Source organism: Colletotrichum karsti (genome assembly GCF_011947395.1).
Source record: "Colletotrichum karsti strain CkLH20 chromosome Unknown Scaffold3, whole genome shotgun sequence".
NCBI lineage: Eukaryota > Fungi > Ascomycota > Sordariomycetes > Glomerellales > Glomerellaceae > Colletotrichum > Colletotrichum karsti.
In genome coordinates this window covers 96702-121928 of record NW_024065903.1, presented here as the reverse complement: position 1 = coordinate 121928, position 25227 = coordinate 96702, and the positions used below count along the sequence as shown (strand labels likewise).

The 25227-nt window shown below is 56.7% G+C and overlaps 8 protein-coding genes across 8 annotated transcripts; 4 read left to right on the top strand and 4 right to left on the bottom strand.

The window, feature by feature from the left end:
- Nucleotides 1-821: 821 nt before the first annotated feature.
- CkaCkLH20_01146 (uncharacterized protein) lies at nucleotides 822-5245 on the top strand (the record flags this gene model as incomplete). The annotated part of the gene is made up of 3 exons (XM_038883865.1): nucleotides 822-946; nucleotides 1000-2034; nucleotides 4075-5245. The coding sequence occupies 3 exons, from the start codon at nucleotides 822-824 to the stop codon at nucleotides 5243-5245; spliced, it is 2331 nt and encodes a 776-aa protein (XP_038750457.1).
- Nucleotides 5246-5995: 750 nt separating this feature from the next.
- On the bottom strand, nucleotides 5996-6518 carry CkaCkLH20_01145 (uncharacterized protein; the record flags this gene model as incomplete). The annotated part of the gene is made up of 2 exons (XM_038883864.1): nucleotides 5996-6156; nucleotides 6368-6518. 2 exons carry the CDS (start codon nucleotides 6516-6518, stop codon nucleotides 5996-5998), a joined length of 312 nt encoding a protein of 103 aa, XP_038750456.1.
- Nucleotides 6519-7494: 976 nt separating this feature from the next.
- CkaCkLH20_01144 (CobW/HypB/UreG) lies at nucleotides 7495-8583 on the top strand (the record flags this gene model as incomplete). The annotated part of the gene is made up of 1 exon (XM_038883863.1): nucleotides 7495-8583. The coding sequence occupies one exon, from the start codon at nucleotides 7495-7497 to the stop codon at nucleotides 8581-8583; it is 1089 nt and encodes a 362-aa protein (XP_038750455.1).
- Nucleotides 8584-9046: 463 nt separating this feature from the next.
- On the bottom strand, nucleotides 9047-11879 carry CkaCkLH20_01143 (leucyl-trna synthetase; the record flags this gene model as incomplete). Its single annotated transcript, XM_038883862.1, has 2 exons — nucleotides 9047-11395; nucleotides 11448-11879. 2 exons carry the CDS (start codon nucleotides 11877-11879, stop codon nucleotides 9047-9049), a joined length of 2781 nt encoding a protein of 926 aa, XP_038750454.1.
- Nucleotides 11880-12979: 1100 nt separating this feature from the next.
- On the top strand, nucleotides 12980-15001 carry CkaCkLH20_01142 (methylenetetrahydrofolate reductase; the record flags this gene model as incomplete). Its single annotated transcript, XM_038883861.1, has 1 exon — nucleotides 12980-15001. The coding sequence occupies one exon, from the start codon at nucleotides 12980-12982 to the stop codon at nucleotides 14999-15001; it is 2022 nt and encodes a 673-aa protein (XP_038750453.1).
- Nucleotides 15002-15448: 447 nt separating this feature from the next.
- On the bottom strand, nucleotides 15449-16614 carry CkaCkLH20_01141 (uncharacterized protein; the record flags this gene model as incomplete). The annotated part of the gene is made up of 3 exons (XM_038883860.1): nucleotides 15449-16194; nucleotides 16270-16422; nucleotides 16509-16614. 3 exons carry the CDS (start codon nucleotides 16612-16614, stop codon nucleotides 15449-15451), a joined length of 1005 nt encoding a protein of 334 aa, XP_038750452.1.
- A 2213-nt stretch (nucleotides 16615-18827) lies between these two features.
- On the bottom strand, nucleotides 18828-19834 carry CkaCkLH20_01140 (pq loop repeat protein; the record flags this gene model as incomplete). The annotated part of the gene is made up of 3 exons (XM_038883859.1): nucleotides 18828-19323; nucleotides 19376-19597; nucleotides 19656-19834. The coding sequence occupies 3 exons, from the start codon at nucleotides 19832-19834 to the stop codon at nucleotides 18828-18830; spliced, it is 897 nt and encodes a 298-aa protein (XP_038750451.1).
- Nucleotides 19835-21092: 1258 nt separating this feature from the next.
- On the top strand, nucleotides 21093-25227 carry CkaCkLH20_01139 (phosphoribosylformylglycinamidine synthase; the record flags this gene model as incomplete). The annotated part of the gene is made up of 2 exons (XM_038883858.1): nucleotides 21093-22833; nucleotides 22883-25227. 2 exons carry the CDS (start codon nucleotides 21093-21095, stop codon nucleotides 25225-25227), a joined length of 4086 nt encoding a protein of 1361 aa, XP_038750450.1.

Genomic DNA, 25227 nt, shown 5'->3' with positions numbered 1-25227 from the left:
CGACTTTCCCTCCGCGAAATTTCCTCAACGGTGAGTGGCCCGTTCACCGCCGGGGAGGAGCCACCCGCAAGTCAAACTCCGCGCCGCGCGCGAGCGAGACTCGGCGGATGCTTTTCTTTTGACTGCATTTGACTCTTTTCTTTCGATCCCGCCTCGGTTGATTGCAGTTGAATGTGGCTTGGATTGTGACTAATGATGCGAGCGGTTGCTCTGTAATTGGCCATTGTGCATCTCTTTTCAATCATGCCGGGGGTCTGCCCCTGCAGCAATAGACAATAGCTGCACGACAAACACAATCTGCGCCTCTAAACAGCCGCCAAGCTAGTTTAACTTATTGGGACAAGAGTGTCGATCGACTGCGCAAAGCCGCCCATTCTTTTGCTTAGTGAAACTACTTATCCTGGCGCGATTGGAGAGCCGCGCATTTGCAATCCCATCCCATGGGATTCTGTTCTAGCATGCATGGTTAGGGCTCCTATGACTCGGATCCTGGTGATCCCCCCGCGAGAGGTTCGGGCCCGAACTTGCTTGTGCCTTTTTTTTCTCTTCGTTTGTGTGAAATTGTTATAAAGTCGGGTTGTTTGTCTCCCGTGTTCTCTGCTGGATAGGAAGTTCGGCACAAGCAACGAGCTCGCACTACAACATAAACCCACACTCCGAACAGCGTTTCGAAACGGATTGGAAACCTAAACGAGCTCTCCCGAAGCAAGGACCATAAACAGCGACTTGCTCCCATCGAGCTCTCCAAGTCTTTTTTCCCTACAACCTCACTCAACATTTTCTTTCTACGAGTATAGAACACATAAACACTAGACGCAGCGATGCCTACCCTCGTCGTTCTTGGCGCCGGCCTGTCTGGTCTGCCTGTTTTCCACCATGCTCTGAAGCACACGGCTCCTCAGGTCAAGGATCTCAAGGTCATCCTTGTAACACCCAATGCTGAGCAGTAAGTCCAGGATGGCGAGCATTCACGAAAGGCATTTTACTTACACGCCTCAGCTACTGGAACATGGCTTCGGTCCGTGGCGTCGTCCCGGGACAATTTGGCGACGACGTGCTCTTCCACCCCATCGAGCCCGAGCTCGCACAGTATCCCAAGGACAGCTGGGAGCTCGTTCTCGGCAAGGCAGAGACGCTCAACGACGACAAGAACACCATCGTGGTCGCCACCAACGACGGCTCTCACCGCACAATCGCATACGACGCCATCGTCATCGCCACCGGAACCCGCGCCAAGGAGGACATGCCGTGGAAGGAGGTCGGCACGACGGAGCAGACCAAGAAGGTCCTGCACGACGTCCGCCAGCAGCTCACGGACGCCAAGACCATCGTCGTGGCCGGAGGCGGCATCACGGGCGCCGAGACGGCCGGCGAGATCGGCTTCGAGTACGCGCAGAAGGGCGACAAGGACGTCTACTTCGTCTACGCCGACGAGCTGCCCCTCAGCCCCCCGATGGTCGACAGCGTCCGCAAGGCGGCACTCAACGAGCTGACCAAACTGAAGGTCAAGCCGGTGCCCAATACCAAGGTGACCGCGGTCACGACGGGGGCCGACGGGAAGAAGACGCTCGAGCTCACGGGCAAGGACGGCCAGAAGACGACCATGACGGCGGACGCGTACATCCCGACCGTCGGGTCGATCCCCAACACATCGTTCCTGCCGTCGAGCATGCTGGATTCGAAGGGCTACGTCAACCAGGACGCCAGCCTGCGGGTGCCGGGGCGCGATAATGTGTTTGTTGTTGGTGACGTGGGCAACCTCGAGGGCGAGTACGGGCGCATCGCGGACTTGCAGACGCAGCATGTTGTGAAGAGCATCCAGGCGCACTTCACGGGGGCGGCGAAGCCCGCGGACTACGTCGTGGATCCCAAGGTCATCGCGGGCATCACCATCGGCCGCAGCAGGGCGACGGGACAGATGGGCACGTGGAAGCTGCCCAGTATCGTGATCTGGCTGTTCAAGGGCCGCTATATCGGCACCGACTACGCCAAGCAACTGGTCCAGGGGAAGAGAACGCTCACGGCCAAGAACTGGTGAGCGGCGTAAGGAGAGGGGTTTAGATCCGGTCAGAACGGTCTGGCGGGTAGAGGTAGATGACGCATGTTTGGTGTTTTGGCGCTGTTGGTTGTCCTGTCAGGGTCCGTTTTGGTTAGATTCCCGGGTGCATTTGGCAATCTGCTTTCTGCGTGGCGATGAGTGGCGAAATTCGTTTGGCGCGGCGATAATTACCGCATGTTTAGAAATTAGACTGTGCCGAATTAATGTTACTTCATGAACATCAAGTTCCAATTGTGCAGTTGGCGTGGTGAACCGGCAGCGGTGTTGAGGTTCGAGGTGGAATGGGATGTAAATTGCCTTACGTAAGTAAGTCCCGTGGGCGGGACTTCAGTCACGTGCAAAACGACCGGCAGAACCCAGGGCGGGTCTCGTCTCAACGGGGACTAGCGTCGAATTCCTGCAGCTTCAAAACGGCGACGCGCTGCGAAAATTCTTTCGGATTTCTTCTTCTTTTTCTTTTCTTCAGATCAAAAAGTTACCCAGAGCTGCCACGACCAGCACCCAGACCCTTCACGGTGTTCGAGTTGCCTTTCCCTTCTCGGAGGGAACCGCTCTGCAGATTAAATCCCTTGATTATAGGAAGTTTCTCCCCAGGCCCTCTCGGGCGGTGGGTGAGAAATGCTGTTGATGGGGGACATGCTTTCGAGCATGCTGAAGAATTTTTTTAATGCTTTGAATTTTGAGATGAGAGAGAGGACTTATGGGACAGCGCCCATCCGGGCGTCAGCTGCTGGCTGCTGATAAGTAGGCGCATCGCCGTCTTAAATATCGTTTGTGTGACACCCCTTCGTGAGACGGGTGATGAGAGAAAAATGCCTGAAGCCTGATGTCCCGCGCAGGTCTCTCCAGCCAAGACGGCCTCGCCTTGATCTTAGAGCTTGTCTCCCAATATCCCTCCATGCTGCCGGCAAAGCAAGGCAAACGAAATGCAGATGCATTCCTGCGCAGTTGTCCTGCTCCCAATGTCCACTCAGCTGTGGAGATGCGAACATCTCAGCTGAAAGGGAGCGTAGCGAGTGCCTGCCTCCTTCGGTCAGCGATGCCGCGCTTCCATGGAGCTCAACTCTGGTTAGCTGTCGGGCAATCAGCCAGTCGATTCTAGATTGCCAAATGAATTTGCATGTGTCTCGAGTCCGTCATACGAGAGCAATTTTTCTCTTCGCCTCCTCGTTGAGGTGCAACGATGCCACATGTCTTGGCCCCTGAGTGCATTCCAGAGCTGTTGTTCCGAGCATGTTGCTTCGTGTCAGGTCCAAGGCACCGTCTCACCCGGCACCTGCCTTCCTCGTCTTCCTGTTGGGCCTGTCGCCGCCAAGGTCGTGATGTGTGTGTTCAAACGAAGTTTGACCAAACATCGACGTCTTGAAGAAAGCTCTTCACTTCTGGCCTGCTCTACCCCGACCTCTCAGATCCGGACCATCTCTCGAATACTCTCAGAGCACTCGACCATCGATCATGTCTCCTCGACACTTGTCGTCTAATATCCCCGCGTACCCTTCGAGGCCCATCATCTCCTATTGTCCCGTCCGGGCCCGGACTGAGGAATGCACCGCAATGTCCCGTCATTCCCTTCCTCTGCTTGCTTTCACACGATGAGGACAGTCACCCAGGGGCCAGGCTCCCGTATTGACACCTCGGCCGGCCTGCCCTTCCCCTTCTATTCCAGTTCTTATAAGACGAGCAAAGCCTGGCAAAGATGTAGGTGCGGTTCTCCCGGATTAGTTCTCTCCTCCCCAGTTCTCCTCCCCAAAGTCTTCCGCCCCGAAGAACTCTCGCCCACCCGGTACACTCGTTGGACTTTGTCCCCTCACATTCGTTCCCTCGCAGGATATCCTGTCTGTCACTCGTTTCGTACAGCTCAATCCGCTCCTCCCCTCGCTTCACCGCCCCAACCCCCTTTCCAACTTCACACAATAGCCTCCCAGAGCTCGTACAGGAACAACCGCCAAAATGAGGTATGTCTACCCTCTTCTTCTGGGCGACGCGATACATGACCAGTACTAACATGAACTCAGTGTCGGTCAACTCACCTCCTCCGCCTTCATCACCTGTGATCCCATCCAGGCAACGGCAACGGTGACCAATGTCTACACCACGGTCTACACCACGACCGCCATCGCCGCCAACCCCACTTCCATGTGGACGGCTACCTACACCATCACCGAGGTGTGCCAGGGCTACCCGTGGGAGTACAAGGGCCACGACATCCCCCCCTGCTTCGTCCCGACCACCGTCTACTGCGAGCCGTGCGCCGAGAAGACCATCCCCATCATCTGCCCGGCCCCGACCATGACCGGCGGCGTCATCATCAACGGCAACGGTGTCACTGCCGACTCCATGCCCGTCGTCACCGCCGCCCCTTACGGCGCCTACGCCAACTACGGCTCCTACGGCGGCGGTGCCCAGAACCCCGGCGGTCAGAACCCCGGAGGCCAGCAACCCGGCGGTCAGCAGCCCGGTGGTCAGCAGCCCGGTGGTCAAACTCCTGGCGGCCAGCAACCTGGTCAGAACCCCGGCCAGCAGGGCCCAGGTCAATCTGGCCAGCCCAACGGTCCCGGTGGCCCAATCCAAACTGCAAGCGCCGGCGCAGCCCCTGGCTACGGTGTCTACGGCAGCTACGGCAGCTACGGTACTTCCAACGGTCAAAACGGACAGAACGGCCAGAACGGACAGAACGGCCAGAACGGACAGAATGGCCAGAACGGACAAAACGGAACCCCTGGGACTCCGGGCACCCCCGGCACCCCCGGTACTCCCGGCACTCCCGGCGGCCAGACTCCCGGCGGCCAGACCCCCGGTGGCCAGACTCCCGGTGGCCAGACTCCTGGTGGCCAGACTCCCGGCGGTCAAACTCCTGGTGGTCAAACTCCTGGTGGTCAAACTCCTGGCGGCCAGACCCCTGGTGGACAGACTCCTGGTGGACAGACTCCTGGTGGCCAAACCCCCGGTGGACAGACTCCTGGCGGCCAGACCCCCGGTGGACAAACTCCCGGCGGACAGACTCCTGGTGGACAGACCCCCGGCGGCGCTCCCAACGGCGCTCCCAACGGCGCTCCCAACGGCCCCGCGCCGCCCTCCGGCAGCGGTCCCGCAACCGTCGTCACTGCCGCAGCACCGTCGCTCAAGAAGAGCCTCGGCCTCATCTGCACTGTCGCACTGGCCGCTGGTCTCTCCGTCTTTGCTTAAGCTATCTCTCCACGACTAATCTAATTCCATCACGACGACCACCAAGAAAAGCAACAAACGGGGGATGGCGATCACGGGCGTCACGCACACACACACGGTCAGACAAGCAAACCATCCCCACACGGCCACCGATAGAGAGAACGCCCTGCTTTTTTCCAACACGAGTTTTTTATCTTTACATTTTTGTGTTCGCGAGAGACGTCGTTGAAATGTTGATGTACCTTTTACTAATTTTTGGCGGCATTTGTGGCAGCAATACACTGCCCGACCAAAGCGGAGTTGACATATTGGTGGACAAAGGGCCCTCGGGTGTCGCATGTTTTCCCATCAATTGAACGATTTTAGATTGAGTACGAATACAGGTTTCCTAGGGTGTTTTTGATCCTCCCCCCTTTCGCCGTTGACCGTTTTGGTGATGTCGTATGCCGAGAGTGTTTTTCGTTTTGGTCACTCGATGTGAAAAGATGAATGCTTCGTTTCTCGTGATCTGCGTATGATTGCCCTTCGCGCATTGGCCCCCTGCTGCCAAGCTTTCTGACATGTTGACGGATGGGATGACGTTGGCGGGAGGGGCGATGTCGTCAAGGCTAGCTCGCGACTGCAGCTGAATAACAGCAATACTCAAAAAGGACAGCAACAACAACAATAACAACGCCAAAACCCATCATTCCTGAATGACGAAAACCCCTCGTTGTCAGATTCCTTCCATGGCCCCGTGCGCTTTCGTGATTGCGCGTGTACGCATCCCGCTCATTCCAGCACGCCGTCCTTGCCCTTGCTGCGGTGCTGCTGGCGGATGAATTCCTCGACCTGGGCGTCGTCGTAAGGCCGCTCCGGCGGGCCAGGGATGCCGGGACGCGAAATCTTCTCCTCCTTTTCCTCTTGCGGGTTGCCGAAGATCTTGGCGGCGGCTGGAATGTACTGTGTCACTTATGGGAGGAGAAGGACGAGTCAATACCGTTACGTGACAAAAGAAAACGGAGCAAAGGGGGAGGGACTGTTGTTGAATATGGATGCTGGATGGGCGTGTCGTGATTGCTGTGTGATGAGGCAGGTATGTGATGATGCAGTATGGTGATGATGATGAGCATGGTGTTGAGAATGATGGTTCGTTCCACCTACCTTTTTCTACGATGGGGTTCTGCTTCGGCTCTTCATCGGGTTCCCGGGCGTCGTGGGCGGCTTGGTCGAGCTGTTCCTTGTAGCTCAAATCCCGTCCTTGGACCTGAGTCTTCGGCGGAGGAGCGAACCTGGAGTTGGGGTTGGCAGACATGGCGGGGTAAGCGTAAGATAAGGTAAGGCTTGTGGTCGTTTTGGTAAAGCTATCTGGGGCGGTGAATCGCTCGGCGTGTATTGGGTAGGTAGGTAGGCGTGTCAATGAGGCTGAGGTCGAGATGTGCGGGTCGAGGTCGGGGCGAGGTAAGCTTTGGTGTTGCGACTCGGGCGGAGAACGGACGGCAGGACGGACGGACGGGGCGGTAGTGACAGTTTCGGGCAGATCGTAGAGGTTCAATTGAGCGTTCTTCAAAGTGGCGGAGCAGGCATCGGGGGAAAAAAGAACACACACGCCTGGCAGGGCTGGTAGGGCGGGAAAAAGGTTCTACTAATAGGAACCTGATAGCCAAAGGTGGGTGCAACGTGGACGAGGTGAATGCAATGAATGACCTGGACGCAGGCGTAAACGCGCGTCCGGACCCCAGACTATGCGATCATAGGTCTGGGCAAAGAGTTCCATAGGTTGTACATGGGGGCGTCTGGGCCTTGAGCGGCCGGAAGTTTCTTGCCGTGCTACCAATTGCTAGGTGCTTCTATCCTTACAAGCTGTCGTGCTTGGAACAACGCCGTGTGATGCTCGATGCAGGAAATCGGGTGGTGCGATGCACTCCGCAAGCTGGGGCCAATGACGTCAAACCGCCTAGCTCGGCACTGCGCTCCCCTTGGCCAGCCCGCTAAGATAACCTTATATTTTTCGCTGAAGGCGCCGTCTTATCGGCTGTTATCGGCTTGGACTCCTCCTTATCGGGTTTCTGCCCCTCCATCGTTCAACGCCAACGACCGCTTGCCGGCGGCATTTTTCCTCAACCAATTTTTTTCTGGTGATCTGATGTGATCGTCTCAACTTGTAGTAGGCACACGAAAATTCTTTTCCACGTTGCCTGGAATTTCTGCTCCAGTTGCATTAGAAAGCGTGCGCATCTTTCGTCCCTTTTCTTCCCCCTCGCTCCCCCACCACCCGATCGCGACGAACCATGGCGCCGATTCCAATCACTATCATCACCGGTTTCCTCGGCTCCGGCAAGACGACGTTGATCCTCAACCTCCTCCCGCAGCTCAAGGCCAAGAACCCGGACTACAAGCTCGCCCTGCTAAAGAACGAGTTCGGCGACCTGGCCGTCGACTCGCAGCTCGCGTCCTCCAGCGCCATCTCGGGCGTGCAGGAGCTGCTGAACGGCTGCATCTGCTGCAACCTCGTCGGCCAGCTCAGCACGGCGCTCGAGGAGCTGCAGGCGACGGTCCGGCCCGACCGCATCGTCGTCGAGACCTCCGGTTCGGCCTTCCCCGCGACGCTGGCCCTCGAGGTGAACCGCCTGGCGCGCGAGACGGGGAACTATGTCCTGGACGGCGTCATCAGTGTCATCGACACGGAGAACTGGAAGGGTTACGAGGACACGAGCTACACGGCCCGCATACAGGCCCGGTACACCGACCTGATCGTGTTCAACAAGTGGGAGCTTTGCGACGAGGACCGCTTCGACGAGGTGCTGGACCGCGTGGGCGACCTGGAGATGGAGATACCGTGGGTGAAGAGCCGCAAGGGCTGGGTCGGCGCGGATGTCATCTTCGGCGTGGACGGTGGGCTCGCGCAGGGGCTGACGGAGGAGACCGAGGAGCACAGCCACGACCACGACGGGAAGGATCACGCGCACGACCACCAGACCGAGGTCGAGGTGCTGTCGGTGGAGTTGAAGGGCCCCAAGGGGGCCGCGGTCAACGCGGAGAAGCTGCATGGTCTGCTGCGCGCGGCGCCGAAGGACGAGGTATACCGCATCAAGGCGGTTCTGACGGCCTCGTCGACGGTGCGGGGCTCCGACGAGGACGGCGCCGCGCCGACCCCGCCGCACCCGCAGGGCCGGTACATCCTCAACTGGGCGTTCGGCCGTTGGACGTTTACGCCGATCGCCGCCGAGGAGCATGCTTCGAGCGAGGGGTCGTTGCTGCGGATGACGATGATTTTGGGACGATACGAGAGCGGCAAGTGGAAGAAGAAGCTCGAGACGGGCGACTACTTGGAGGTTGAGGGCGGGGAGGGCGAGCTGTCTGTGTCCAAGATTTTATGAAGAGCTTTGGAATGAGAGGAAACAGAGGATAGAGTTACGAGGCACACGATGCATGAAGAGGACGTAGATATTAGACGATTGCGATACAGCGTTGCGAGACAGGAGCATGATTATGAGAGGCGTAGAGGAGAGATGTGGTTAGATGAAGGCCAAAAAGAGACTTATGAATAGAGATAAAGAACTTTCCTTTTCAAAAGTTCTTCACCAAAAGCAAGCTACAATACAATTCCCATTAATACTGCAGGAACAGTCGTAATAAGGGTAGGGAAACAAAGCCAATATTGGTTGCTAGTCCCTGTGAGGTTGCTCGCGAGGTGCACTTAGAATGCCTCTTTGAAAACTCTATTGACAGCACTGTTTGCCTATGTGCAACTCAAATAGATCAAAGAAATTTGAGAGTGACGTTTTACTTTTTTTGGTCTAAGTTATACAAGCGCCGGGTATCACACATAATCTTACATATTTAGACCAAGAAGTTCATCGTCTTACCACCACGAGCGACGATGACTCTCTTGGGGGATCTAATGTCATATTGGCCACCTGAGAACTTGGTCTTGCCCTCCTCCGACTTCATGACCTCCTCGACCATCCAGTCCCTTAGCGCATCGCCATTCAGACCAGAGGGAGGAGTAGGAACCTCGGCGACACCGCGCAGCTTACCGTTAATTTGGATCGCCACAGGCTGCCTCCGGGGTGTCAACATTGACTCGGTGTTATCCTTCACCGGGAAGGAGGATGCGAAGATGGAGCCGCCGTTCGGGTAGAGGATACTCCAGCATTCTTCAGCAAAGGCCGGAGTGATAGGAGCCATCAATCGAAGGAGGACCGAGACGGCCTCCCTCTGAATGAATGCGCTTGCACCGGTATTCTCCAACAAAGTGTTGGTCAGGCTCATCAGGTCCGAAATGATAGTGTTCATAGGATACACTGCCTCGTAAGACTGGGTGGTGGAGTCAATTGCTCCTTGGACGGCCCTCCAGATGGCGGCGTCAGCATCCCAAATGGCCAGATCCTCAGCCTTCTGGGACAAGGTATTTGAACGTTCCTCCAAATACGCCTTGACGGATGTTGCCTCAGTACCCGACTTCTGAATCTTCTCTGCATGGTCATGCAATCTTTGGAGCCATCGGGTAATGCCACTGATCTTGTTGTCATCCCAGTTAAGGACCTCGCTGACAGGGGCTTGGAAGAGCATGTGAGCTCGTGCAGGATCGGCACCATGCTTGGCCACGAATTCGGATGGATCAACGCCGTTGTACTTGGATTTGGACATCTTCTCGAAGGATACAGTTGCTGTGTCTCCAGTAGCGACAACCTTGGGGTTCGAGGGGTCCGTCAAATCCACCTCATCCGGCTTGAGGAACTTCCCAGTCTTCGGATCGGTGAAAGTCTTGCCATGTACCATACCTTGGGTAATCAATCGGCTGAAAGGCTCATGAATCGCGCCTTCTGCCGAGGCTGGGAACAGCGGCGTTGTTGCCATGAACTTGTAGAAGAACCTGGCGTAGAGTAAATGCAAGATAGCGTGCTCTATGCCGCCAATGTACAAGTCGACGGGCAAGTTCTTTGCCGCTTCAGCCGACAAGGGCTCATTTACATTATGAGGGTCGGCGAAACGCGCAAAGTACCAGCTCGAGTCCACAAAGGTATCCATGGTATCGGTATCCCGCTTGGCATGACCACCACACTTGGGACAGCTGGTGTTGACCCAATCTTCGGCTCTCTCCAAGGGGTTTCCGGGCTTTCCCTTCGTCCAGTGCTCGTCCACGACAGGCAATTTGACGGGGAGCTGATCATCCGGGACAGGTACTGGACCACAAGAGCCGCAATGGACGACAGGAATGGGTGCTCCCCAGTATCGCTGGCGGCTGATCAGCCAATCTCTCAGCCTCCATTTCTCGACTGGCTTGGCCAGCTCTGCTGCCTCAAGTATTCCAACCAACATGCGGCCTGCCTCCTCGGAAGACTTGCCCTTGAACGGGCCGCTGTTAGCTGACATGACTCCATGCTCAACAAATGGCTCATTCGCCATTGCAGATGTGGACTCGTCCTCGGACGCTGCCAAGACAAATCTCACAGGCTCGTCATAGTGATGCTCTTTCCAGAAGGCATTGTCGCGGAGATCATGGCCAGGAACTCCCATGACGGCACCTTCGCCATAGTCTCCGAGGACGTACGGCGCAACGTACACAGGGATCGACGCCTTCGTAGCATCCGGTGTGTTCTCATGGTAAGCCAAGGGGTTGATAGCCCTCACATGCGGAAGCAAGTAGCCAACCTTGGAGTCGCGAGGCAATCCCGGAAGAGTATCCAAGAAAGCCTGCAGCTCCGGATCGCTCTTGGCCAAGGATGTCACAATAGGGTGCGTTGAAGCCAGCGCAACGTACTGAACACCGAACAGAGTGTCTGGTCGAGTCGTAAAGATCTCAATGCCGGCGTGAATGTCATGTCCCATGGCCAAGACTGGGAACTTGATGATGGCGCCCGTGGACTTTCCAAGCCAATTCTTTTGCTGAGCTAGGACTCTCTCGGGCCACGCTTCGTTCTTGGCCAGAGTATCCAAGTCGTTCAACAGCGACTCTCTGAACTCGGAGATGCGGAAGAACCACTGCTTGAGTTTGCGCTTCTCAACCTTGGCGCCTGACCTCCAAGAGCATCCGTTCGAGTCAACTTGTTCGTTCGCTAGAACAGTCATGTCAACGGGATCGTAGTTGACCTCGGCTTCGTCTTGGTACGCCAGACCTCGTTCGAGCATCATCAAGAAGAGCTTCTGGGTATGCTTGTAGAATTCGGGGTCGCAAGTGGCGAGCTCCTAAGACACACAGCATTAGCCAGAGAACTGACGTCGGACCAAAGAATCATACCCTTTCCCAGTTCCATGTGCCGTTCATGACCTCCAGCTGCTCCTTCATCTTGGCTATATTGGACTTAGTCCAGACTGCGGGGTCGATTCCACGTTCAATGGCAGCGTTTTCAGCCGGCAATCCAAAGGCATCCCAGCCCATTGGCAGCATTACTTCAGAGCCTTGTAACTTGTGGTATCGAGCGAGAACGTCGGCGATCGTGTAGACTCGGAAATGGCCGAGGTGCAAGACGCCTGACGGGTACGGGAACATGGGAAGGACATATTTGCTCGGTTTGCCAGAGTCCGCTGCGGTGGTGGAAGAAGCCTTGGAGGCTTCCCACTTCTCCCGCCATTTCTTGTCTAGAGCAGGAAGATCGACGTAATTTCGTCTCTGGGTGGCTCGGGCTAGACTCGCGTTCGCAAAGGACTGAGGTTGTCGTGATGGTAACATTGGCAAAGCTCGTGCTGCCAAGGCCGCGACGGCCCTCGTAGGCCAGACGCGGCCAATGTGTCGTGCATGGATCAATTGCATCGCTTCGGTTGATTCATGATAGTTGAGACTGTCGGTATTGGTAACGGCGAGGTTGTAGTTCACTCGCCGCTGTCACGGTACTGGCGAGGATGGACTGAGGCAAGAAATGCCGACGGCGTTTGCACCTGCAAGCTCCATCAAAAACGGAGAGCTCTCGGAATGGCGCCCGAATCCCTGCAGGGACCTTAGCCACTAACATCCCGCTGGGAAGCAGCGGACCTGCAGGGGAACGTCATTTGTTCCGCGCACCCCTGGGACATATCGTCTTGGGGTATCACACTGTTGGACCAACCCATGGCAAAGGATGCTCTGCTTTAGTTTGCTTGCAGCATATCGTCTGCTTGTCTTCAACGACACAAGACGTCCTTCGTATCAACAGGCAAGATTTGACCTTGCTAGATACATGGTTTACCCCTATTATCTTTTTTGTAAATAAAGGGGTCGCTTTCTCCAAGACAACGGCCAGGAACAGCCTAGACCAAAGCGGAATAACTAAAAACCGTTAGAGGTTTTGTGGCTTGGAGCACTGTGTACCGAGCTCACCGCCCCTGAAGATGTGTCATTCGAAGTTGCGGTCACAGTATGCGATCCGATCCTCTTAAGTACCTTACTGCCCCGCCAAATCATCAAAGGTCTTTCAATATCTTCGTGGATACGCCTTCTGTGCTAGGGAATGACGACAGCGCAACTAGGCCAATCAGGTAGTTCTTTGTCTTTTGAGACCAAAAGCTTCGACCGTTGAGGTTGCCGTACCCCTGGCATTTTTTGTCTTTGAATTTCTCGTCGCGACCGAACGTCACTCGCCTGCCAGTCTCAGTCGACGGTTCAAACTCACTCATCGTCCACCCCGCCTTACCCCTCCATCGCGGTCTGATATCAACGACGAAAAAGCTGGCAACTCCCTCAACAGGGTCTTCACCGGCGTCCCCGTTGCAAAAAGGACAAGATCTATCGCTTGAGCATCCAACGACCAACTCAACATCTCTTGTATATCGAAAACCTCAGCTATCATACTCAAAATGGATAAGATAACGGACAAGATCGCCGCCCTGCCGGCAGACGCCAACTACTTCTCTCTGGAGTTCTTCCCGCCCAAGACGTCAATGGGTTTCTCCAATCTCCGCGACCGTCTGGACAGAATGGAAAGAGCCTTGAGGCCGCTCTTCGTCAACGTAACCTGGGGAGCCGGAGGTTCAACCTCGACAAAGTCCTTGGAGCTGGCCGAAATCTGCCAGCGCGAGTTGGGCCTGACGACCTGTCTTCACCTGACATGCACAAACATGAGCCGCAAACTCATCGATAAGGCTTTGGAAGACGCAAAAGCCCTCGGCATCCGCAACATTCTCGCCCTGAGAGGCGACCCTCCGCGCAAGAATGAGTACCGTGACGCTGAGGACTCAGACGTCGACGACGTGGACGACTTTGTCTGGGCTATCGACCTTGTCAAGTACATCCGCAAAAAGTACGGCGACTACTTCTGCATCGGCGTCGCCGCCTACCCCGAGGGCCATGCCGACGAGAGCCACCCCCTGGGCCAGAGCTTCGAGCACGACCTGCCCTACCTCGTCGACAAGGTCCAGGCTGGCGCCGACTTCATCATGACCCAGCTCTTCTTCGACATCAAGGCGTACGACAACTTCGAGAGGGTTCTGAGGGAACACCCCAGCGGCGCCTTCAAAACCATCCCCCTCCTTCCGGGCCTAATGCCCATCCAGAGCTACCAGATGATCAAGCGCACCACCAAGCTCAGCCACGCAAAGATCCCAGACAACGTCATGGCTCGCCTGGACGCAGCCAAGGGCGACGACGAGAAGGTCAAGCGCGTCGGTGTCGACATCCTCAGCGAGCTCGTCGAGCAGGTCAAGGAGGTCAAGAGCAGGACCCCGGGCCCCAAGGGTTTCCACTTCTACACCCTCAACCTCGAAAAGGCCGTCTCATTCATCCTCGAGAAGACCGGCCTGATCCCTGACCGCGAGGAAGAGGACGATGAGTCCGCCATCATCGACGACGCGGCCGGCGTGCCCACAGTCCAGCTCAACGGCCTCTCCCACATTCCACCCAGCGTCCCCCGCGCCCTCTCCAACCGTCGCCAGTCCTCCATCGGCTCCGACCCTCACAACCGCGTCATCGTCTCCTCGGCCTCAAATCCCGCCTACGAGACCACCGCCGCCAGCCTCTCCGCTGGCTCCGTCAACACCCGCGCCAACACGCTCGCCATCTCCGAAGGCGAGGGCGTTCTCGGCCGCGAGGCCACCTGGGACGACTTCCCTAACGGTCGCTGGGGTGACGCCCGCTCCCCGGCCTACGGCGAGATTGACGGCTACGGCGTCAGCCTGCACATGTCGGTGACCCAGGCCGTCGGCCTCTGGGGCACGCCCAAGACCGTGCAGGACATCAACAACCTCTTCATCAAGCACATCAAGGGCCAGCTCAGCGCGATCCCCTGGAGCGAGGAGGAGCTCCTCCCCGAGTCCAACATCATCCAGCAGGAGCTGCTTGAGCTCAACCAGCGCGGCTGGTGGACCGTCGCCTCGCAGCCCGCCGTCAACGGCATCCCCTCGCGCGACCCGACCTTCGGCTGGGGTCCGCAGCACGGCTTCGTCTTTCAAAAGTCCTTTGTCGAGTTCTTCCTCCCCTCGGTCGACTGGGCGGGCCTCGTGGCGCGGCTGAACGAGGTCAAGGACAAGACCATCACCTTCTACGCCGCCAACGCCGCGGGCGACTTCGTCTCCTCGGACGCGAGCGGCGGCGCCGTCCTCGAGGGCACCGAGTCCAGCAGCACCAACGCCGTCACCTGGGGCGTCTTCCCCGGCAAGGAGATCATCACGCCCACCATCATCGAGGAGGTCAGCTTCCGCGCCTGGTCCGAGGAGGCGTTCAAGATCTGGGGCGAGTGGGCAAAGGTCTACGGCAAGGGCAGCGAGAGCGAGGCGCTCCTGGAGAAGGTGCGGTCCGAGTACTGGCTGGTCAACATCATCCACCACGATTTCGTCGACAGAGACGCGCTGTGGAAGTTGTTGAGCGGCGAAAAGGAGCACTAGTGTAGAAAAGAACAGCGGATTTAACATATGATAATGGACGGGCGCGGTTAGTATCAGGTAGCAGTGAATTAAAAGGAGATACCCGTCATTTATCTGGGAACTAAACGCCGGGTGCCCCTTTTCGTCAGTGTCATCATCGTTGCCATTGCTGTTGTCGTCTTCTCACGCAGCGTCAACCAGAAACATCGAGGAACCGAATGTTTGCAAAGTATGATGGCCTTTTGCCATGCTATCTCATTGCTGACCCTCCAGGTTCACAGGCCTGGTGATGGGTCGACTATCTAATAGAGCCACTGTCATATCCTCCGTGTTCTCTACATGAATCCCAGTGTGGTACCATCCAAGTGGCAATCCCAACGCCAAACCGTTTTAGAAATCCGAATCCGTAGAGAGGGGAATCCATCCGTAAAAGCAAAAAGAAAACCCAAAGGAAAATCAGCACGTCCATCAGATCTCTCCAATGCCGTCGTTGTCCATGTATCCGGCGGTGAAGCCCTTGTCGAAGCTTCCGCTGCAGGTGTCGGCGAAGCTGGCCAGGGGGTCCTCGAGACTGTTGTTGAACAGGAAGTCGTTGCTCGACTGCTGCGACAGGCTGGAGGGCGCCACGTAGGCGTCAAAGGCCGGCTGGGCCACAGGCTGAGCGATGAACTGCTCGAAGGACTGCTGAACGACGGCGGGCTTCATCTCGATGGGCTCGAAAGCGGTGGTGTTCTCAGGAGTGTTAATCTCGCTGTCGGAGGTGGTCAGGTCCACGGCGGCAGCTTGGGAGATGTTGGCAGCCGCGGCGATAGTAGCGGCACGGCTCGGGGTGTTACTGCGGCGGCTGGGCGTGGAGGCCTTGGTGATACGGCCGCTCATGACGCGGTCGTTGCGCGACTTGGAAGGAGTATCCTCGAGTGCGTTATAGTCGACGTTCTCATCCTCCTCGTCATCGTCACTGAGCGGCTGGAGCTTGATCGGCTTGGTCTTCTTGGCGGTGGAGCGGCCGCCGCCCGAGGCACGAGGCTTCGAGGGGGTAGGCTTGCGAGGGGTGGACACGGCGCTGGAGGGACCGGTACCAGACAGATTCAGGGCGGTGGCCGGGTTGCCGCCGCTGTTGGCCGTCTGCTTCAGGGCCTCGGCGTCCTTCTTGATTCCACGGAACTGGAACTGGATACCGTCGGCGGTGGACTCGCCGAAGAACTTGGCGATCTCTGGAGCATATGTTAGTCAAATTTCTCATCAAGCATGAGATAAAAGAACAATTAAACGAGAGCAGAAAGGCTTACCCTTCCTGCCCTTGGGCAGATCCGCGGGGATGTTGGCGCAGTCCACTCCCTGAGCGACTGCGTCTCTGACGACATCGACATGCGCGCGAATAGCCTTGAAGCGGTGATCAAGCATATCCTTGGTCATGTCCGATCCGTACAGAGTTCGGATGTCTGCGGGAACAAATTCGCATGAATATCGCGTGTCCAAATGGACGGCATATGACAAGGCAAAATAATAAGGAGAAGGGCGTTCTTACCCTTGTAATTCCACTTGATCTCGGGGTGGGCAGCCACGATGGCGCGAAGGAGACGCGCCTGAGCCTCGTAGCTCTTGAAGCTCGTCTTGGCAGCGACGGGAGCCATGGTGAAGAGTGACTGAGTAGGAATGTCAGTATCGAACTGTATTGGAAGTTAAGATGCAGCAGGATGCTGACGTTGCACCTTACTAGCTAGAGTGCTATGTGTGAGCGCGGATGGGCTGTGTTGGCAGGTGATGTGAAGGAGGGAAGGTAGAGATGGGAGATAAGAAAAGGGAGGAGGTCCCCAGGTAGAGAAGAAAAGCGTGAGGAAGGAGAAGGGCACCCAAGGCAAAATTGGCAGGGGAGAAAATTCTGTATACTCACTGGTTAGATTGTGATAGGAGATAAATCTCAGGTTGAGAATGAAGATGCTTAAGACAAAGGACTGGTGCCTTAAGGTTGACTTGGGAAAGCTGTGGTAGGTTGCTGAAGAGTGAGTGTGCTGTGTGATGGTAAGCTTTTGTGCCTGAAGGTGTGGTAGAAGGATTGGGTTGAGATAGACGATCTAGATGAGAGCAGATGCGGAAAGAGGAGGAGGGTGCCTAGCAGGATTGGCAGTAACGAAGACGAGGAAGGAACTGGGTCGCAAAATGCGGTTTCCATACAACAGCAACTGCCACTATTCAAGGAGGGACTTACCAAATTTTAGAATAATGAAAGTGTTTTCGAATAGAAAGACTGTTAAGAAGCTGATGATTATAAATGATGAAGGTATGAGCTGGACTGAATGAAAAGTGGTCAGTTGCGATACCCAATGACGACGATAGATGCAGTTATGGACGGGCTTATAAGAGCAGAGAGCTGGCTTGTACACGCAATGTAAGGAAGCAGCTGCTTCGAGAGAGCAAGCGCCTTCCAACATCCGTATCAAGCCGGTACACAATTGAAGTTCACTGAGAGTCGCTCTCCCGATGAACTTGCTGTGTAGATCGCGCTCCCACCGAGAGCGTGAGACTAACAGTCATCCAACTCAATCTCTCATGTCTTCCAACTTGGCGTGCATTCTTATACCGAGAATGTTTGTAGCTCCTGACAGGTCATGTTGCCATTGGACATCTCATGGAGCTAGCTTCAATGTGCAACCCGGGGCCAAGAAGTGAGGAAGTTGTTTGCTCAATGAGCCGCGTGGTTGTAATGAAGACTCAAAATGATCGTAAAGAGATGGAATCGAGCTAACAGCAGGGAAAGGCGAGGAAGATGGTTCAAGAAAATGCGCTTGCGTACCTTAGTGCCGCCTCGGTCCAACGTCGAGTACACCCTAGGTAGACAAGCCTGTTGCAAGTGGCTGCAAAACGTCCAAGAATTGAGGCTATCGCAGCTAGTATCTCCTACAAGTCACTGGCACGGGAATTACACTCGTGCCAGACAAGGAAGACCCAAGCAATTTGGTACGGGGATGAGGGCTGATCGAGTTGAGTTGAGTTGTATGGTGGAACCTCGAAGCTACGAGCTTGCCGCCTTAGTCGTAGTTGATTGACAGACTCTGGATAGTTGCCGTTGGAAAGACTGTTTCAACTGCACAGAGGGTTCGACAATTCGGGAAACTTCGTCGGCGGTTGAGTACTCGGTAAGGTAGAGAAAGAAAGCGAGAGACAGGGTATATCGACAAATGAACAGATTGTGGGGCGTTGGCAGGTCAATGAGAAGCGAGTTATCACGGAGACAAGAATCTCGCGTAATGAACGAACTTTTGAGGAGTTGAACGACAACAACGAGCCTCAGGGACTGGTAGGGACTGGTAGAGGAGGTTGTCGACGATGAAGTGGTACGTCAGTTGGGTGGCCAACTTGAAAAGCGGGAGGCTGGGAGACTTTGGAACTCATCAGCAATGGCGGACTTTGGTGAGCCTGAGATAGTGAAACACCTGAGTGACAGTGGCTGAAAGAGCGCAAATGAACAGAAACCAACTCTAATCAAATTATAAAAATATTTTATGAAACTTGGGTATCCAGACAAACCAACAGCAAGAAGAAAGATGTTTGTGACGCGCTGAGTGGCGTCGCCGTCTCTTCTCCAGTATGGCCAAGTAGGTAGTCGCTAACGCGAGTTAACGACTTGCACCAGTCTCTGGAGAAGATCAAGCTCACCTCTCTCATCAAACCCCTGCATTCCCACACGGCATTACCATTGGCCTGGGGCTCTTGGCCCCTGAAACTCCCTGTCTAATCCTTGTCTAAGCTACCTTATCTTTGATATCTCACAAAATCTACACCTTATCGTATGCAGGCCGTGTATGTTGACGGAAGGAAAAGCATTTGTACAAATACGTGCAATTATTTATTGAAGCTCCTTACCGTATGGCGAAGACGTTCTCCGGCCCGTGGGGGTGACGCGGCCGCTAACGTGCTCGGGCAGAGGTGGCTTGTAAACACCGTTCGGGTATTGAGGGTAGTTGGCCATCGGGTGCTCCTTGATCTCGCCCTTCTGACCGTCGCCGTACATGAGATATTGCACACCGAGGAACGAGTCGCAGCAGGCCTGGAACATGCCGCACAGCTTGAAGGCCCAGGGAATCTCCGTCGTGGAGGTGAAGAACCAGAACATCTTCATAGCATCACCAATCAGCCAGCTTGCGAGGACAGACAAGCGGAAGCCCTTGCAAGATTGCGACCGCGCGTTGGCGAAGATTTGAGGGAGGGGCAGCGTGGCCTCGACCGAGAGACCAATGTAGCCGATCAACATGGAGTAGGTTTGGTAGACGGGGCGCACCGGCGCCAAAACCAGTTCGCATACGGTCAGGGCAATGAAGAAGTACAGCAGGAATTGCCAGTATCTGTGGCGCCTGTCAGCAACTTCAACCAGCAATCATGGGACGCTCGACTCACGGCTTGGGCGACCTCCACTGCCAGAAGTGGTAGGGTCTCTGGGCGCCAAAGACTGGGCCGTCGTTGACGTTTGCGAATGGCGTCGCAGCCTCTCCGCCCTTGGAGGAAGGTGGCAGGCGGTGATCCAGAGCAACCTTGAGCAGGATGACCTGCATCACAATCATCAGGATGGCCTGGATGAGCAGGGCCGTATCGAATCGCGAGCCGGGCCAGTAGAAGATCCTGTAGAGCGGGAGGCTGTCAGCTTCGTTCCACAAGGGACGGACGGCGAGCAACGCACTTTAACAGAGAGGCGACCAGCATGATCAACGGGATGTCCAGTGAGAATCCGGCGCTCGATTTATTTCGGTGCATCGACAAGGCCTGGTCGCTGTAGGAGAGGACGGGCGACATGATGAGGAAGATGGGGGCCAAGTAGCCCGTAAAGGACGTCACGAAGGACGTCAACCAGTGCATCATCTTGGCGGTTTGCGGCACGAGATGACGGTATAAAAGATTGACGATAGCACCGGACAGTTCTAGAGGATGGCGAGGAGATAAGAAGAGAGTCAAGATGATCGAGAAACGGCGAACGCGTCGGGAAAAGAAGCAGTGGAGCGGAGCGCGGCGGGAGGGCGGGCACACTGCAGTCGGTCGCAGTCGCAGAATCGTCGAGCCCGATGTTTGAATTGGGGAACGGCGACGGCAAGTTTAGGGGAGCCAATCAAATCAGGGCCCAGACAGGCGCAGGTCGAACTTCCCACCCAGAATTGCTTGTTTCCAGGTGCCAGTTGACGTCGCCTGTTCGGCTGTTCCAGGGCGGAATGCAGGGAATGATCAGCGTGCAGTTGGGATAATGTGGATGATGACAGGGTTTTGTGATAAAATAGGAGCGGGAGCAGGAGCAGGAGCAGCAAAGCAGCAACTCGCGACGGCGACGGAGGCGTGGGAGGATCCCGGAGACCCGAAACTTTGGGCAAAAATGCGCTACGACAGGCCGCTCTGGGCTCCACTGTTCCCGTCCATGCCAGCGTAACAGAGTGCTAAAACCGTCACAGGCCGGACCAGTTAGGCTGATGGCCACGCTGTGGTACGCTGAAAATTTGTGTATTACTGAGGCACGCTCGGTCCGGCTCCATCGGATGGAAATTTTGCGATGGCAGGCCCGGCAATTGCCAAATGATGCAGTCGGTCGGTCACCTGAGGCCGCAGCGGTGTTCATTATGCTTTTAATTTTTTTTTTCATTCGTTCATGTCATGGAAGCTCGAGGTGTTTTTCTGGAACGACTCGCGTCCAATCCATCACCCCCCGCCTCCACCCTGAGTTCTCACCAGCCACAACTCATGGACCATCAAGGCCGACAACGGCCCATCCCAACTCCACCAGCCACAATTCATGCGACCCCCTTCGCCCTGACACCCTTTCGTGGGACCAAAGTCAGCAAACCTGGAGAGAATGACAGTTGGGTGAATCGACAAACAACCCCACCTCCAGCCACAAAAATGAGAACTGCCCCGCCATGGGAAAAGTTCTGGAGGCGTCAATTTTTCACACTAAGGTGCCTTATCGTCTATCGCCCCGCCAAAATTTAGAGACCCCGCCATGCCGCCGTCCAGAGGCAGAGAGTCACTCAGGATGCTTCAAAACTTAGCTTTGTCGCCAACCATCCCTCCTCCGGGCGAGACTTCCTCTTTGATCGCTGGACGCTCTCCGTGTCCAACTCCGACAAGGGCAACAATGGAGTTCCTCACTCTCGTCGGTGCTGAGGCCTACACCCCGAAGCAGGCCGAAGAACTCAAGACGCGCATCAACAAGCACGCCAATGTCTCCAACAAGGTCGCCCACGTCGAGGGCATTTGGATGTACTACGTCCACCTGAAGAACAGCGACAACAACCTCATTGTCCAGCAGAAGTTGACGAAATGGCTTGGTCTTCCCGACCAGACCAATGCCCAGATTGCAGCCAACACTGATACTTCAAAGACTTACTACATTACCCCGCGGAACATCTCGCCGTGGTCGTCCAAGGGCACTTCCATCACTCACGTCTGTGGCCTGGCGGACCACATTGACCGCATCGAGCGCGGCAGGGCCATCACCATCACCTTTGAGCAGCCCGTCTCTGAAGATGACATCGCTTTCAAGGACGTTGTCTACGACCGCATGACAGAGACCATTGGCCTGTCCCGTCCCGACCTTGCTGCCATGTTCATTGAGGGCCAGAGATACCCTCTGGAAATCGTCGACATCTTTGGCGGTGATGCTAACCCCGTCGATACCCTCAAGGCTTACAACAAGCAGTTTGGCCTCGCAATGGACGAGTCTGAGATTGAGTATCTCGTCGAGGTCTTCAAGCGTCTGGGCCGGAACCCCCACGATGTGGAGCTTTTCATGTTCGCCCAGGTCAACTCGGAGCACTGCCGCCACAAGCAGTTCAACGCCAACTGGACCATTGACCAGGTCCAGATGGGAGAGTCTCTCTTTGGCATGATCAGGAACACCCACAAGTCCAACCCCAAGTATACCGTCTCCGCCTACAGCGACAATGCCGCCGTCCTTGAGGGCGAGACCGCCAGCTTCTGGGCCCCTGACTACTCTACTGGTAGCTGGAAGCTCACCAAGGAGGTGGTGCACGTCTTGGTCAAGGTCGAGACTCACAACCACCCTACCGCCATCTCCCCTTTCCCCGGTGCTGCCACAGGCGCTGGAGGTGAGATCCGTGACGAGGGTGCTGTTGGTCGTGGCTCTGCCCCCAAGGCTGGTCTCTGCGGTTTCTGGGTCTCTGATCTTTTGATTCCCGACGAGAGCGCCCCTTGGGAGGTCGACTTGGGCAAGCCTGCCCACTTCGCCAGCAGTCTTGACATCATGCTCGAGGCTCCTATCGGCAGTGCTCGCTTCAACAACGAGTTCGGACGACCTTGCTTGCTTGGTTGCTTCCGTACTCTCCTCACCAATGTCGGCAAGGAGGACTCTCCTGAGTGGCGTGGCTACCACAAGCCTATCATGATCGCCGGAGGTGTCGGAACTGTCCGCCCCCAGCACGCCTTGAAGGAGCTCGGCGACGTTCACGACGGTGCCCACGCCATCGTTCTCGGTGGTCCTGCCATGCTGATCGGTCTTGGTGGAGGTGCCGCTTCGTCCAGCGCCTCCAACGAGGACAGCGCCGAACTGGATTTTGCCAGTGTCCAACGTGGCAACCCCGAGATGGAGAGAAGAGCTCAGATGGTCATTGACACCTGCGCCGCTCTCGGCGAGCAGAACCCCATCGCCATGATTCACGACGTCGGCGCCGGTGGCCTGTCAAACGCCCTCCCTGAGCTGGTCAAGGACGCAGGATTCGGCGGCAAGTTTGAGCTTCGTCAAGTACACAGCGCAGACAACAGCCTGAGTCCCCTCCAGATCTGGTGTAACGAGGCTCAGGAGCGTTACGTTTTGCTTGTCAACAAGGAGAACATCAACCGCTTCGTCAGCATCTGCCGTAAGTCTTGCCCCTTAACATACACATATCGTAGCCTAATTCTCTGTAGGCCGTGAGGGCTGCCCCTTTTCCGATGTTGGAACTGTAGTGGCCAAGGATGCCGAGGGTAACGCCAAGCTGACCCTCAGCGACCGCGAATCTCCCGACCACCCTATGCCTATCGACCTGCCCTTCAACGCCCTCTTCCCTCCTGGCCGCCGTCTCGAGCGTGTCGTCGAGTCCCGCAGACTCGAACTGCCGACGTTCAACGCCGCTTCCGCCCTCAAGGCAGCTATCAGTGGCGATGCCACCGATGCCGCCCTCATCACCGCTGCCACCGAGCGTGTCTTCCGCATGCCTGCTGTTGGCTCCAAGTCCTTCCTCATCACCATTGGCGACAGGACAGTCGGCGGTCTTTCTATCCGTGACCAGATGGTTGGCCCCTGGCAGACGCCCGTCGCCGACTGCGCCGTCACCGCGACCTCCTTCAGCCTGGGCTCCAACACCCGTACTGGTGAGGTCATGGCCATGGGCGAGAAGCCTCAGCTGGCCCTCATTTCTCCCGCCGCTTCAGCCCGCATGGCCGTTGCAGAGAGTTTGCTCAACCTGGGAGCCGCCGACATCCTCGGTACGCTTGACCGCGTGAAGCTGTCCGCCAACTGGATGGCCGCTGTCAACCACCCAGGTGAGGGTGCCGGTCTCTACGAGGCCGTCAAGGCCATCGGCATGGAGCTCTGTCCTCAACTGAAGATCTCTATCCCCGTCGGTAAGGACTCTACCTCTATGAAGGCTTCTTGGAAGGACCGTGAGTCTGGCGAGGCCAAGAGTGTTATCGCTCCCATGTCCGTTATCATCACAGCCGTAACCATCGTGGAGGATGTACGAAACACATGGACACCCCAGCTCCGTCGTGTCGAGGACGTCGGCGAGACGATCCTCATGTACGTCGACCTGGCTGAGGGTAAGAAGGCCATGGGCGGCTCCGCTCTGGCGCAATCACTGGGTCAAATCGGCAACGAGGCTCCCGACGTGCGCAACGTGGATCTTATTACGGACTACTTCGACGCTCTCCAGCAACTCCACAAGAGCGGCGTCGTTCTCGCCTACCACGACGTCTCTGACGGTGGTCTGATGACCACCATCGCCGAGATGATGTTCGCCGGTCGCTGCGGCGTTGATGTCATGCTCGACAACATCGCCAAGTCTGGCTCTGTCTCCGACATTCTCGAGTCCCTCTTCCACGAGGAGCTCGGCGCCGTGTTCCAGGTCCGCAAGGAGGACGAGACCAACTTCAAGCGCTGCTTCGCCACCTGCGGTCCTCCCCCCGGCCTTATTCGCAAGTTCGGTGTCGTCAAGCGCAAGTCCGACCAGTCGCTCACGGTTCGTTACGGAGGAGTCGCCCCTATCGTCAGCTTGGATCGCGCCCAGATGCAACAGTGGTGGTCGAGGACGTCGTACGCCATGCAGAAGGAGCGCGACGACCCGACCTGCGCGGACAGCGAGTACGCCACCATCTCCGACTCAACGGACCCGGGTCTGTCGTACAACCTCACCTACAAGCCCTCCGAGACCATCATGCCCCTGACGGCCACACTCGGTAGCCTCGTCCGCAAGACACCCCGCGTCGCCATCCTCCGCGAGGTCGGCGTCAACAGCCACAAGGAGATGGCCTTCGCCTTCAAGGCCGCCGGCTTCGACCCCGTCGACGTTCACATGTCCGACATCCTCTCGGGCGGATCGCTCACGGACTTCGTGGGAGTCGCGGCGGGAGGCGGTTTCTCGTACGGTGACGTATTCGGCGCCGGCGTGGGTTGGGCGCAGTCCATCCTCGAGCACAAGCACGCCCGCCAGGAGTTTGAGAACTTCTTCAAGCGCCCCGACACCTTCGCCCTCGGCGTCTGCAACGGCTGCCAGATGATTACCCGCCTCAAGGAGCTCATCCCCGGCACCGAGAGCTGGCCCACCTTCGTCGAGAACGCCAGCAGGCAGTTCGAGGGCCGCTTCACCATGGTCAAGATCGACGAGTCCAAGGCCGCCACCCCCTCCGTCTTCCTCCACGGCATGAACGGCTCCTCCCTTCCCATCGCCGTCTCCCACGGCGAGGGCCGCGCCTCCTTCTCCTCCCCCAACGCCCTCGACGACCTCACCGCCGACGGCATGGCGCCCCTCAGGTACGTCGACAACCGCCTCCAGGTCGCGGGGCCGGAAAGCTACCCGTACAACCCGAACGGCAGCCCTGGCGGCGTGGCTGGCGTCAGGAGCAGGGACGGCAGGGTCTTCGCCCTCATGCCCCATCCCGAGCGTACCATCATGGCCGACGTCGGCAGCTACGTGCCCCCCGAGCAGGTCGAGGCCTGGGGCGAATTCGGTCCGTGGATCAGGATGTTCAGGAGCGCCAGACGCTGGGTGGGCTGA